Genomic DNA, 13,305 nt, shown 5'->3' with positions numbered 1-13,305 from the left:
CACTAAAAGCCTAGACAACAAAAGAAAAAATAGATAAACAGAACTTCATAAAAATTAAGAACTTTTATGTATCAAAGGACACTCTTTAAAAACTGAAATGACAAACTACAGAGTGAGAGAAAATATTTACAAATCATGTATCTAGCAAGCAATTAATACCTAGAAGATAAAAATAATTTATACAATTTAACAATAAACAACTCAATTCAAAAATAAGCAAAGGGCTTGAACAAACATTCTTCCAAAGAAGATACACAAATGGCCAACAAGTACACAAAATAATACTCAGCATCACTAGTCATTAGAGAAATGCAAATCAAAACCACATTCAGATACTACTTTGCACCTACTAGTATGGCTACAATCAAGAAAACAGCAAGTAACACATTAGTGAGGATCCAGTGAAATTGGAAGCTTTGCCTATTGCTGGTAGGAATGTAACTTGGTGCAGCCTCTGGAAAATGGTCTGGTGGTTCCTCAAAAGTTAAATATAGAATTAACAGATGACCCAGCAATTCCACTTACAGCCATATATCCACAAGAATTGAAAGCAGGAACTGGAACAGACATCTATACATCAGTGTTCACAGCAGCATTACTCACAATAGCCAAAAGGTGGAAACAACCGAGATTTTCATCAACAAATGAATGGATGAACAAAATGTGACATATACAATGGAATACAATCCAAACATAAAAGCATAAAATTTTGACATGCTGCATGGATAGACCTTGAAAGCATATGCTCTGTAAGATAAGTCAGACACGGAAAAACAAATATTGTCTGATTCCATTTATATGAGGTACCTAGAAAAGGCAGATTCACAGAAAAAGCAGAATAGAGACTACCAGTGGTTGGAGGAAAGGCAATAATGGATTTATGGTTTAGTGGGTACAGAGAAAATGTTAGGGATGATGAAAAAGTTTTGAGTATAGCCAGTGGTGATGGGTACACACAGCATTGTGAATTTATTTCATGCCACCAAATTGTATGCTTACCAGTGGTTGAAATGATAAATACTATGTTACATCCATTTTAACCACAATTTTTAAAAATCATGTTTTAAAAACAGTCTCATAAACACCAAGTGATTTACTCCAAGCCATATAACTAGTAAGAGGCAAAGCCAACATTCAGTCTCAATTTTTTAATCTCCATGACAACAAAAGACAGGGTATGTTAGCTGCTCAGCATTAAAACAAAATCTAATTGTTTGCATTCCCTAGGCTCTCTCCAGAAGCTCATCTTCTAAGACCAACCAAGAGGAAGAGTAATCTACTTTGCCTTCAATTTGATACGAAGTCTCCATCACCATCAGATGTTCTCTAGCCTCTGCCTTTAGCCCAGGAAGGTGAGAAAACAGTGCCCTGCACACTGACAGCACACTAGCCGTGACTAAGAAAGCAGGCTCTGGGCTCGCATTCATGTCCGGGGTCCACTATTAACGCTGTGACCTTAGGCAGGGAACTTAACCTCAGCTGGGGCAGTTTCCTCATCTGTGATATGAATAACACTGCCGACCCCATAAAGTTGTTACATCTAATTAATTAATGCGTGCAAAGAAAGCCCTTGGAACAGATCTTGGCACATGGCAGAAAAAGGAGGTTTCTATCTCCTCCTCCTTGTCCCCTTCCTCCTCCTCCTCCTCCTTTTTCTTTTTATCAGCATTATCACTGAGACTCAGCAAATTACCTGTGAAACTGTCATCTGCATGTTACTCTGTCCACTGCAAAGCCAGACATCTCCAAATAAGACATTTTGAACTCTCAGGGTGAAGTTCATTCTCTCAAAAGTCTGTTGTGCCGTCAGTTCATAAGGTCCACCAGGCCTCATAGGATCCAGTACCACCGTCCAACTATTAGAGTGCGCTGAAACAATAACAAGGCACTAAGGAATTAGTCAATCAATTAACCAAAATGAAATTAAAGCCCAGTCCTGCTGTGCATCAGACTCATTTGTGGCTACTCCTAGTTTCTGTGATGAATTGAATTCAAAACTATGAAGATTGGCCAAATTTCGGACAAATGTATAAAAATAACAAAAGCAGCTATCTTTAATCCATACCAATCCCTCATTTAAAAAAAAAACACTTTTTTTTAATTTGCGGGGGTTATTAAGTTTATCTATTTATTTTTTTAATGGAGGTACTGGTGATTGAACCCAGGACCTCGCACACGCTAAGCACATGTTCTACCACTGAGCTATACCCTCCCCTTCATCCCTCCTTACTTTTAACTGAACCATTTGCAAGAAAAAGAAGTCACCCAATTATAGTTTTAAATGAGGATAAACAAACATATACAGAGATTAGAATTCAAGGAAGTTTAATAAAAAAAAATACATAAAAGAGAAATTTTACTATACTATCCAACTGTCAATATTAACATAATCATAATCTAATAGATTTACACAGCGCTCCCCAAACTAACTTGTAATTATCCAATCAAATGTGAACACAGGTTAGAGAAAATCATTTATAATCTCAAACTTCCGCTTACTTGATGTATCATCCTTGTCATCCATCCCCCCAACTCTTCCCCACGTCGCTTTCAAAGCTTAATGCTACCATGACTCTGGGTTCTCCTATCAACAGTTAAACACGTGAGTGGAGAAACTGACCCATAAAGAACTGTGGGAGGCGTATAAATTAATCTCTCTTTGAAGAAGATATTTAGGTTCGCCCAATTAATTACTTTCACAGAGTTATTTACCAGACCTAAGGTTTTCGGACTCAATTAGGGAGATGAAAAGCTATCCAAGACCTTATTTCAGACATTCACAGCATATTCCTTAGGAACCACCCCCCTGCCACCTTCCTACCTCTCACCCACTCACACCACCACCACTGCCAACAGCATATTCAGAAACTTAAGAGTCTTCAAAGTGGCAAAATTATGCCTAGGAGAACCAAACAACAGAAACAAAGTTGAAGAAATGAGAGTGAGAAAATAGATAAGAGAGACGATCATTTTTAAAATAAATATTCTTGGCATAATGCCGAAGAATATGAACTGATTCACAGTTTGTGCCCCTCAGATCAACGTAAATTCAAAGGGAAGAATGGCAAGAACTGGAAGTGGCCATCCTGAAGTTACTGTACCAGCCAGGAAAAATAGTAATTATAAAAATACTCGCCAAGTGCCTACTCTGGCCAGACACTGTGCTAAGTTCTTCCCAATCAGCAAGAGCTGAGTACAGAAGTCCAGACGCACAGCAGGAGACTGGGAAAGGCCCCGACCAGGAAGGGTTGCTCAGAGCCCAGCGGAACCGTCCAAACCCTCAGGCGTCAGTGAAAGGGGGCATGTTCACTCATCTCAAAAGCACAACCAATGGAGTCTGCTACTCCCACTCCTGAGAGGTCAATTAAGCCCAGAACCAAATGTTCTCTATTTTATTTTTATACCAGCAATAGTCAGACATCAATATACTAAACTATAATTCACCTAGAGCAGAAAAACCACTGTTTTGGAAACAGTGGGCAGCTAGTACAGATTGTGTCACACAGGTGTGATGTGCTCCGTATGGCTCTCTCGTCTGAGCAGGCAGACGCCCCAATCTGTCCCAACTACAGCCTTGCCAAGGTCTTTCCAGGCTTCTTGCACCGATATGTCTTACTGGAGCTCTGTCCTGCTGCCACCAACATGACTCGTTTGTGATGAAGAGGTCAATCCCTAGCAAACCTAGGACAGGACTGGTTTTCAGCCTTCTACTACCACACAAGCTTCCCGGTCACTGTTGTTAAGTAGGGATTTACATTTCGCTTCAGTCCAGGCAAAATGGCTGGTGGGGAAAACCACCTCCACCAGAGCTTCTGAAAGCTTGGCTGCCCAGCAGTAAAAACAACAAAGAAGGAAAGGGGGAGATGCTGGGGCAGAACATGGCACCACCACCACACTACAGCCAGAGGAAGAGCCCCCTCGAGTCAAAAGCATCTGGAGGGAACTAGGCATCGAGATCTGAACCTTGTTCCAAGAGCTGCTCCCCTGCAGGAACCTCTGCCTTTCCTCAGAGACCTTGGAGAACTTCCTTCTGTTCTAGTCCTCAAGTTCTAGCTTTTTTTCCCTCTCACTTCGTAGAAGAAAAATAAACTCTGACACAATATTGAGCATTAAGTAAAGTTAACTGCCATGCAAGGCCAGGGAAACCAGATCCACTACAGAGAGGTTACTAACGGTCAAACTAACGCAGAAACTACTGGTTTAAAACAATGCAGATTTACTCCCATGTTAGAATACACCAAGGAGAGCAGCCTTGTGAAGACTGTTCCTCAGGCTGAAGGCAAGGGGGGGACACTAAAAGCAAAGGCGACCCACGCTTCACAAGGACCGACTGGGCCGCAGCCTGTCCGTTCAGGACCGGATGATTAAAGTGGAGCGGACTGCAGGCCAATGGAGTCTGGCCAGAGATTTCACAAACTCTGTTGACCCACCGAGTCCAGTGGGTAATGAAACTGAGTGACCGACCACGAAGAGTTGAAGCTCACCGTCCAGCCAGCTTTCCGCTGCTCCTGAGGGCCTTTCTCAGCAACAGATGCCCTGGTCCTGTCCTCTGGGCCCCAGTCACTTGCTGCCTTGTAACCTGACTTACCAATCAGGGCCCAGGTTTCTGTAAATTCTCATTTTTGTCACATTCGAAGCTCTGCCTCCTCGCACTCTTTCTTCTCCCATCTAGGGAGATGCATGTCCTTCCTTCACTGGATAGACACTGAGGATGCTCACCGGGTGCCAGCCACTCCATCAAGTAAACAGCAGAGAGCAAACCTCAGCTGTAGGTTACACTGATGAGAAAGCCGTGTAAACTGACTGGTGCTCTGTGGTTTCACACCCAGTAGTTGGCATATCTCGCTGGTCTATTTCTCACTGTCCCTTTCTCTTCAAGATCCAGCCATGGGCATAAGCAAAGAACTCTCTCCATTTTTCTCCAACTCCCTGACCAACCCCCACCTCAAAATGGGGAGAATAAACAATCAAAGGCAAAAAATGAAAAGAATTTGTCTAAAGACACGATTAGTCATAAAGCACATCATGCTTTTTTCTCCTCGCTGTTCACATCAGATGTTAATTATTTTTCAGGTTATTGTGCCAAATCTCAGAAGCCAACAAGAGGAAAAGGAAAATTATCCTCAACCTTTCTCTTCCCAAGAGGAAGCACCTAGTCCTGGAAGCAGCCCTAATCGCTTTTCCCCCCACAGAACCCTGGCACTTCAGCAGCTACAAACTGGCTCAGTGATTTCCGGAAGTGACCTGGAGGTAAGGAAGCCCTCACTGCCCAAACCGCCCCTTCCTGAGCTGCATTTATTCTGTATAAAGTTCATCTCCACCGTCACCAAATATAAATGTGGGGGGAAAAGGCTTAAATATTTTTCTGTCAATAAAGCTGTTTATGCAAGTTACTTAAACTATAGTATGCTATGGCAGACGTACCCTAAAATGACCCCCCGTAGTCACACCCCTGTACAACCCCTCCCCTTGAGTGCAGGCAGAATATACGACTTGCTTCAATCAGCAGAAAATGGCAAAGGGGACGGGGTGCCATTCTCATGATTAGGTTATGTTGCTCGGAAAAAATGAAGTTCTGCAGATGTAATTAAAATCTCTAACCAGCTGATTTTAAGTTAATAAAAAGGGATATTATCCTGGGTGGGCTGGACCTAAATAAGGTGAGCCCTTTAGGAAGGTCGAGAGGTCAGAGATTGGCAGCAGCAGAGATGCTGTCACGGATTCCACAGGCACAAGGAAATGAATCTGCCAGCAGCCTAAGGGAGCTTGGAAGCAAATCATTCCCTAGTCGAGCCTCCGGATGAGAGCGGAGCCCAGCCAGCACCTTGATGCCAGCCTTCTGAAACTCTGAGTAGAGGACCCAGGTAAGTGAAGGCCAGGCTTCAGAGCTACAGAAACCGTGACTCAGTAAAAGCGTGCTGCTTTCAGCACCCGGGTCTGTGGTAACTTATTATGTGGCGCAGAAACAAGCACGCATGCAAACACTGCAACCAGGGGCTTTTTATTGTTTTAAGAGGTTTGGGCTTTTTGTATTTGTCTCCTTAACCTCAGTCGTGACGACAAATTCAGGCAGATACACCTTCATTTCATCATCTACATAAGCATCCCCCGCGTGTGTCAAAGTGAGAGGATACAGCCTATTTGCCCCAGTTTCGCTCCTTGTGTCTGAAAGATTCCTCATGCTTCATTTGACAGCACGGTTTGAACAGGCCCAGAACCTGACCATATTCCCAGTCATCCCTCAGCTTTTAATTTTCCCAGTGCTTCAAAGTGTCAGTCTGCAGGACAAAAGCCTTTCTGCCATTAAATTCCACTTTGCTGTGGGCACCTAGGGGATAATAGGTAATAAGTTAAATATTAACAGAGATAGACAGGGTGGCAGATTGAGGTAGGCTGGCTGAAAATCCCAGAGTCGTCATCAAAATTTAAGTAGAAACTAACCCTTCAATATACCTCGTAGCATCTCCTTTGAGAAACATTTTCCTCTCTGCCCTGTGAAATTTCCTACATGTCTATCTCCTTTATTCCAAATAACACTTTATCCATTTTGCTTCATGGGCGAGACAGAGAAAGAAGTCCACTGAAGTAGGTCTGTGGATCTGTAGAAACTAAAAAACTTTCCTTCTCTACCAAGCCAATGTAGAGACCTCTCTCCCACTCCTCCAATAGCAACAATCTCCGTTCCTGCAAAATTACCATCAACCGTCCATGGATCACTTGGTTCCCTTCGGTTGCTGCTGGAAATTTTAACTCCAAATGACCCGTCACTTTGCAGTGAAGCAACTGAGGCATCATCTGAACCTTAATTGTTAAATGTTGAAAGGACAGCCCGAGAGGGTGAGTTCCTGGCGGATGGGCGCCATTGGCATTCTTCTGTGTATTTCCTGAGGTTTCTAGCTCACGGTTCTACACATAGTAAGCCTTCAAGCGATGTTTACAGAACTGAACTCAAGATAAGTGAGCAAGTTCACTATCACCGTAACGGAAAAGAGCGGCTCATCCGCCTAATTATTATCTTATTCCTTCTCGTCACCACCTGCCCTCCTGCCTCGTCTCTGGCCACTCCAAATATTGGTCCTGCAACAGCCATGAAGGGGAAGAAACTAAAAATGATGCATAAGAATACCTTTAAAAACTGACATGCTATATGTTATGTGCTTTCTCTATCTCTACAGTACTGTGCAGTCTGTCTGCTGAATATTTATGGGTAATGTTAATTATCAGCACCAAGGAAACCCTATTTCTTATTTTTAAACTACATCAATTCTTTAGATTTCTAAATCAATGTCAATTTACTGAGAATACCACCCTCTTGCACTCCGTACTGCTCATCTGGACACGACACAAAAAGAAAGCGCTGTCAGTCCCCTGAATTCTTCACTTTCAATATATCCTACAAGTCACCAACAGCATTTAAATCTAACAGAGAACAACTTCTCAATCAGCTTAAGCTTTGCTTCCAGGTCTCTGAGTTTCACCCAATAACAGTCTTACCTTAACAAGTCTTAAAACCCCCAAACTAGAAGCACTTACCTTGCATCTATGCCTGGTATTTAGTATTTTCAATGTTTGTTGAATGGACATGAATTATTAAGAGTCTGTACCAGGGTCTGGGTCACTCTGGACTGGATATCAGTCCTGTATATTGACAAAAACTAATCAGGAAATCCTTGTTTTCAGGGGCCAGTAAAATATCCACAAGCTTCATTGTCACATGTATTCAAGTCCCTTCTTAAACCATCAACCGCCACTTTAACTCCACCCTCCTACCTGTCTGTCACCTCCACACCCCACAGCTATATAATTACCTCTAACTAAGATGTAATCAGTTCTCCACCTGACCCAGCCCTGAGCATGCTCTCCTGCACCCAGTAACTCCTAGCTCCCCCACATACTGTCTTGTGTGTCTTCATCTGTTCTAGACGGAGACTCCTCTGCAGGACCTCTCTGCTTCTGCATCCTCACAGTCACTGTCCGAGGTCAAGCCTTCACTGTCTACTGCCTGAACATCATGACAGCCTCCTAATAGGTCCCCACCACCTCCAGTCTCATCCATCTCCAATCCAACTTCTGCAGTGCTGCCAGAGTAATCTTTCCAACATACAAATCTCATTGTGCTATTTTGCAGCTTAAAATCCATCGATCCAAAAGAGAGTATACAGTCCTTAGCAACGACAGGCAAGCCTCCCTACATCTCCATCAGTGTCTCCTGTCATCCACCTGCAGCCATGTACCTCAGTGGTCCAGACACACGAACCTGACCCAAGCTCACTCCTGCCTCCATGCCGACCCTCTACCTGGTCAGCTCTGCTCATCTTTCAAGATAAGCCTTAGACAAAGTTAATTATCCCTCCTACACACGCCCATTGCACTCTGTACTGCCCCACTGTGGCACTTGCGTATTTAACTGTCATTACTGATTATTTCTCTGTCTCCTCCCGTCACCTATAAGCTTCATGAGGGGAGAGATCACATCTGCTTTGTTCATCACTGTATAACCATACACAGCACGGGCTCTGGCACACAGTATGCACTCAATAAATATCTGAGTGAATGACTAAATGCTATAACAGTAATAATAACCATAACGACAGCTAACACTTACTCAGTACTTTCTGTGTGCCAGGCACTGTTCTAAGTATTTCACATGTGTTAATTCATTTAATTCTCACAATTCTACATATCATGATTATTATTATCATCACCATTACATAAATAAAGAAATTGGGAAACAGAGATGTTAAATAACATGCATATTTATTAACAAGAGTATATGGCCATTAAGTGACAGAATCAGGATCAGAATGGGGACAGTGAATTCCAGAGTGTAGGTTCTTAACGCCTCCTCCATACTACCTCTCCCTATATATGATTCAATTCTAATGTCACCTTCACTGGAAACCTTCCCTTGACATCCAATATGAGTCAGATGTTTCTTTTCTGTATCCCATGACACCCCGTATCTGCCTTCATCACAGCACTTATTACACTGCACTATACGACTTGGTGTCTGTTCTCATTATTCCACGAGCTCCTTGAGGAAAGGGACTTTGACTTTGTCTTATTTTTCTTTGTACCCTCAGTGTACATGGTAAATACCCAAATAACTTTTATGGATGGATGGATGGATGGATGGATGGATAACCTGAGCTGTAGCATAAGCCTTCATTTTCAGATAAGCCAGCAGGTGGCAGAAGAAGACAAAAGCTGAACAGAGGATGGCCTGCCTTACCTTGCACACTGGTCACTTTCTTCATGATGGCTGTCTGACCTTGGCACAGAGTCACTGTCACTGTTGCTCCGGATACTCCATAGCCCCAGATCACTGCTCCTGAAGGCTCCTTCTGCAGCACCATGTAATCATTGATGTAGGAAGCAAAGCGAAAACTACCTAAAAAATTTGGCAAACATTTAGAAGAGCATGACTGGGGAGATTCATCACTGACTGAATCTAGGTTAAACAGCAAGGAACACACAGTCTTTATACAAGAGAATTTGAACATAACCAGTCCTTGTAATTTTCTAAAACTATGCTTTATTCCTCCGAATCAGGGGAGCAACACAACAGGAACAGTTCCCAGCAACATGCATCATAGTACACGACCAACAGGGAAAACTCAGATAGCTGAGGGCAACCCGCGTCCACAAGCCTCCCCCTTTCTGAGCTCTTCTCCTTCCTTTGCTCTCAGGCTTGGCCCTAACGCTCGACTTTCTGCCCCCAGATCACCAAAATGCTCTTTTTATGCACCCCACGGATGGTACGTATGAGGAAAATGAGCCACTTCCTTCCCTGGCTTTCCACGACCACTCCCACTCCTTGCAGCTGGGAGTAAAGCAGCCTGCCTCTCTCCAACACAGCCTTCTCTGATCTCCTTTCCATCCTCCCAGTGTCAGTTTCCCTCAAATAATTCTCCTTATTGTGGTTCTTTGACAACCCACTGAAAATTCTAAATAAGCATTTATGAGTATCTGCAACAAGTCCGCTTCCTTCTAAGGTAAATTCAGATAAATTAGGATGCAAAAAATAAGGTCAGTGAGAGAGAGAAGGTCAAAATGTTTGAACAAAAGGTCTTTTGTTGCAATTTACCCATTTCACGAGCTAAATTATAAAAAAAGAGCAAGAGAAAGAGCACTTGAAACCATGGATTCTAGACAGTTACTAACAAGACTGAATAAGAATCCACTTTAACGAGATCATTCCTATTTTTAACATCCAGCCTATATCGAAGTATTTTATTAATATCAAGCATCTATCCAAATTATCTCAGTGAGTTCCTCATCAAAACTTAACAAGGGGAAAAAAAACTTACTAAGTTATATCCCAATTTGTCTGAATATAACAGACAGAACTCCCTAGAAGAAAATAATTAACAAAATTAAGATTTTTTTTAAAAGAGTTTTAAACAAAAATGATCGGCAGGAAAGAGAATCAGAACTAACAAGGCTGACACTTTCCTCCCTGGAAGCTACAAACGATGACAGCCCCTTAAGCTACACACCCAACAGGGCAGCACAGCTAATGGGGTCTCCTACACAGACCTGGTGGCCTTGTCCTGAGCTTCGAATACAGCCTTGTCCCTAGACATCCTCAGCTCTCTCTTCTGAGTTTGTTCCATCCTAAAACCTACATGACAATCAAAGATCATCCAGAAGACCCACCGGGCTGGAGATGCACAGCTACCAGGAGCAAAGTGCTCTGAGGAGAGACTAGGACACCCCAGAATTGCATAAGCACCTCGTTGGCAGCCTGCTGGAGGGAAGGGGAGAGGCATGTGTGTGGGAGGGCCTAGTCTCCGATAAGGGCTTCAAATGGAACAGAACCTGAAAATCAGAGGCCTCAGGGCTAAGCAGAGAGAGGACTGGAGTGAAGAAAACTGGCTGCCGCAAGCTCATGAGCGGATGCAAACGAGGGGCCCTGGATGTGCGTGGCCACTGGCTCACATGCTGGGGAACTCACTTCCCGAGTCAGTTTCCGCCAACACACAGTCACTGAACCTCTCTGTGCCTGGCTCTATTCTGAGTTAAAGAATTCAGAGGTGGAAAGGATCTTTCACACCCTGGAGTATAATCATGTTATTTACTGATCAACAGGCTGAGATCCAAGTAGATTAGGTTATTTTTTAAAATAGCCTGCAGATAAATAATTGATTCAGTAAATATTTATTGATGCCTATTATATGCCCGGCACTATTTTAAGCATTGAGGATATAATGGTGAAAGAAAGAGAAAAAAAAAGCAGACAAAAATCCTTGCCAGCAGGGAGCTTACATTCTACTGGGGAGCTTACCTGTGGCAGGCACAGAGCCAAACACACCACAGATGTTAAACTTCTTTGGCCTCAAATCACACAGGTACTTTAGGACAGGACAAGAAACCGAACCACCTGATTCCAAAGTTACTGCAGTTTCCACTCTGCCACAGTTAGATACTGGTGGTAAGTCAAAGAAAAGCCATACTCCCTGTCTTTTATATAAAACTCACATTCCAAGCTGATAAGAGTAGACAGTGGAACATTACCAAGGAATTAAGCAATGGACAAAATAGAACAAGAAAGGAGGTGGGGCTGGTAACTGCCTTTGTCAAATACTAGACACAACATTTGGGAATTTTTTTAAGGTCTTTAATTTTTTCTTAATTTGGGTGTTGGAGTAGAAAAACAGGAATTAGTGTTCTGTTAAAAGTAGTCATTAAAAGTAGACTGATAAAATTAGGACAGTGGTTCCCTCTGTGAGGAACTGGCAGAGGCACTAGGGAGGAATGACCGGAGTCTCAATAAAACTGGCAACGTTCTAGTTTTTAAGTTGGGTGGAGCGCCCATGGGTGTTCATTTTGTTTCACTGGTACATATATTTCTGTATATTTCAAATATTACATGATAAACACAGGCACAGGGGAATGACTTGAAGGAAAGAAGTCGGATATGCAACTAAATAATAAGGAAAGAAACTTCAGAGCATTAATGAATAAAAAATAAAGCCACTGTTAACGAAGGTGATGTAACAATATGACCCAAAAGCAGAGATAAAATAATGTTATTAAGGTTAACAGCCTTTAACAGAAAAACAAATATAATAATGGCCCTACTCTCCGCTTTACCTTCTCCCCACCTATATACTGGACTCAAGGGTCACTGAGTGGGGATGAGAGTCAGTAAATGATATGTAGAGTGCTGCTGGTTTACACTTTTCGTTAAACCTTGAAAAACCACTTATGGGCTGCAGTTTGTCTGCACCTGGGTACTTGGTGGGTTCTTAGGTAGAGCAGCAGTCATTTTCTGCATTCTGTTCTCCCACATCGATTTTTATTTCTTAACAAGGGTCTTTGGGGTCCACTATTTGAGTTGTCTGAAGGGTTAAAAAAAAAAAAAAAAAAGGTCCTGCCTTATCCCTTTACTTTACATTAGTAGACAGTTTCCCTCTTTTGGTTCCTCTCTGATCGTGACCCAATGTCCAGCCTGGGGTATCCAAATGACACGATATGACCTGGACAATAGTCAAAGTGAGTCATCCTCCTCCCCAAGGCCACGCATATTATCCCACCACCGATATCTGCAAGCCGCGCCAGGAATTAAAGCTGAGTCTTAATTAAATATTCTGAACTGGTGAGGGGGCTGTATTTCTTACCCCTAATCACCACTTAACTTAAACTAGTAAAATGTAATTCCCCCAAGGAACCCAGCCTGAAGCAAACCCTCCCCAAGGGTACCACTGAGGGGGCAGCACTGAAATGTTTTCGATGACTCAGTCACCTGTTTCCAAATACTACCTAATTAGCTTCGCCCCCTCCCCTTCGAGTCCCCTGCAGTTATTCCAAGACACTGAGGGCCCCGGTCTGGGCACACTTGGCCCTCCGCGTCCCAGACAAACCCACTCTCCCGCTGCCCCCAACGCTACATCATAACGGCGGTGGAAGGGAGTGGAGGAAGCGGAGGGGCCGGGGCAGCCTGGGCCCGGGGGGTACAACGCGGCTCCTGCCCCGGATTCTTTCCCGGACCTTGGGAGGGGGCGGGGTGGGGGGGCAGTCCTGCGTTGGACGCGGGATCTCAGAGCCTGCGCAGCTGACGGGCGGGCAGGGGTCGGTCCAAGCTCAGCCGCCTCACCTGCACTGGTGTTGGCCAGCAGGAGCAACTGCAGCACCAGCCCAAACACAAATCCGGGGACGACCATGTTTGCGAGGCACCTTGGCCCCTGCGCAGGCCTCGGGGCGTTGACGCGAAGCGGGGACGGGGCCTGGGGCGGGGCCTGAGCGGAGCGGAAAAGGCCTGACCCCGCCCTTCCCAGGCCATTCAGTCCGCGAAGCTGTCCG

The 13,305-nt window shown here is 43.8% G+C and overlaps 1 protein-coding gene across 1 annotated transcript in view; it reads right to left on the bottom strand.

Annotated features, from left to right (window-relative positions):
* The window catches only part of SIAE (sialic acid acetylesterase), a 31,941-nt gene extending 18,686 nt beyond the window's left edge, over window positions 1-13,255 (bottom strand). The window contains exons 1-3 of the mRNA XM_032472631.1: window positions 13,100-13,255; window positions 9,233-9,391; window positions 1,694-1,869 (exon numbers count right to left, since the gene is read on the bottom strand). Of these exons, the coding sequence (XP_032328522.1) occupies window positions 1,694-1,869; window positions 9,233-9,391; window positions 13,100-13,166 (402 nt within the window). The 5' untranslated portion in view covers window positions 13,167-13,255. The remainder of the gene's footprint in view (window positions 1-1,693; window positions 1,870-9,232; window positions 9,392-13,099) is intronic.
* Window positions 13,256-13,305: the final 50 nt, after the last annotated feature.

This window comes from Camelus ferus, chromosome 33 (assembly GCF_009834535.1).
Source record: "Camelus ferus isolate YT-003-E chromosome 33, BCGSAC_Cfer_1.0, whole genome shotgun sequence".
NCBI classification, from domain to species: domain Eukaryota; kingdom Metazoa; phylum Chordata; class Mammalia; order Artiodactyla; family Camelidae; genus Camelus; species Camelus ferus.
This window is presented reverse-complemented; position numbering and strand designations above follow the sequence as displayed.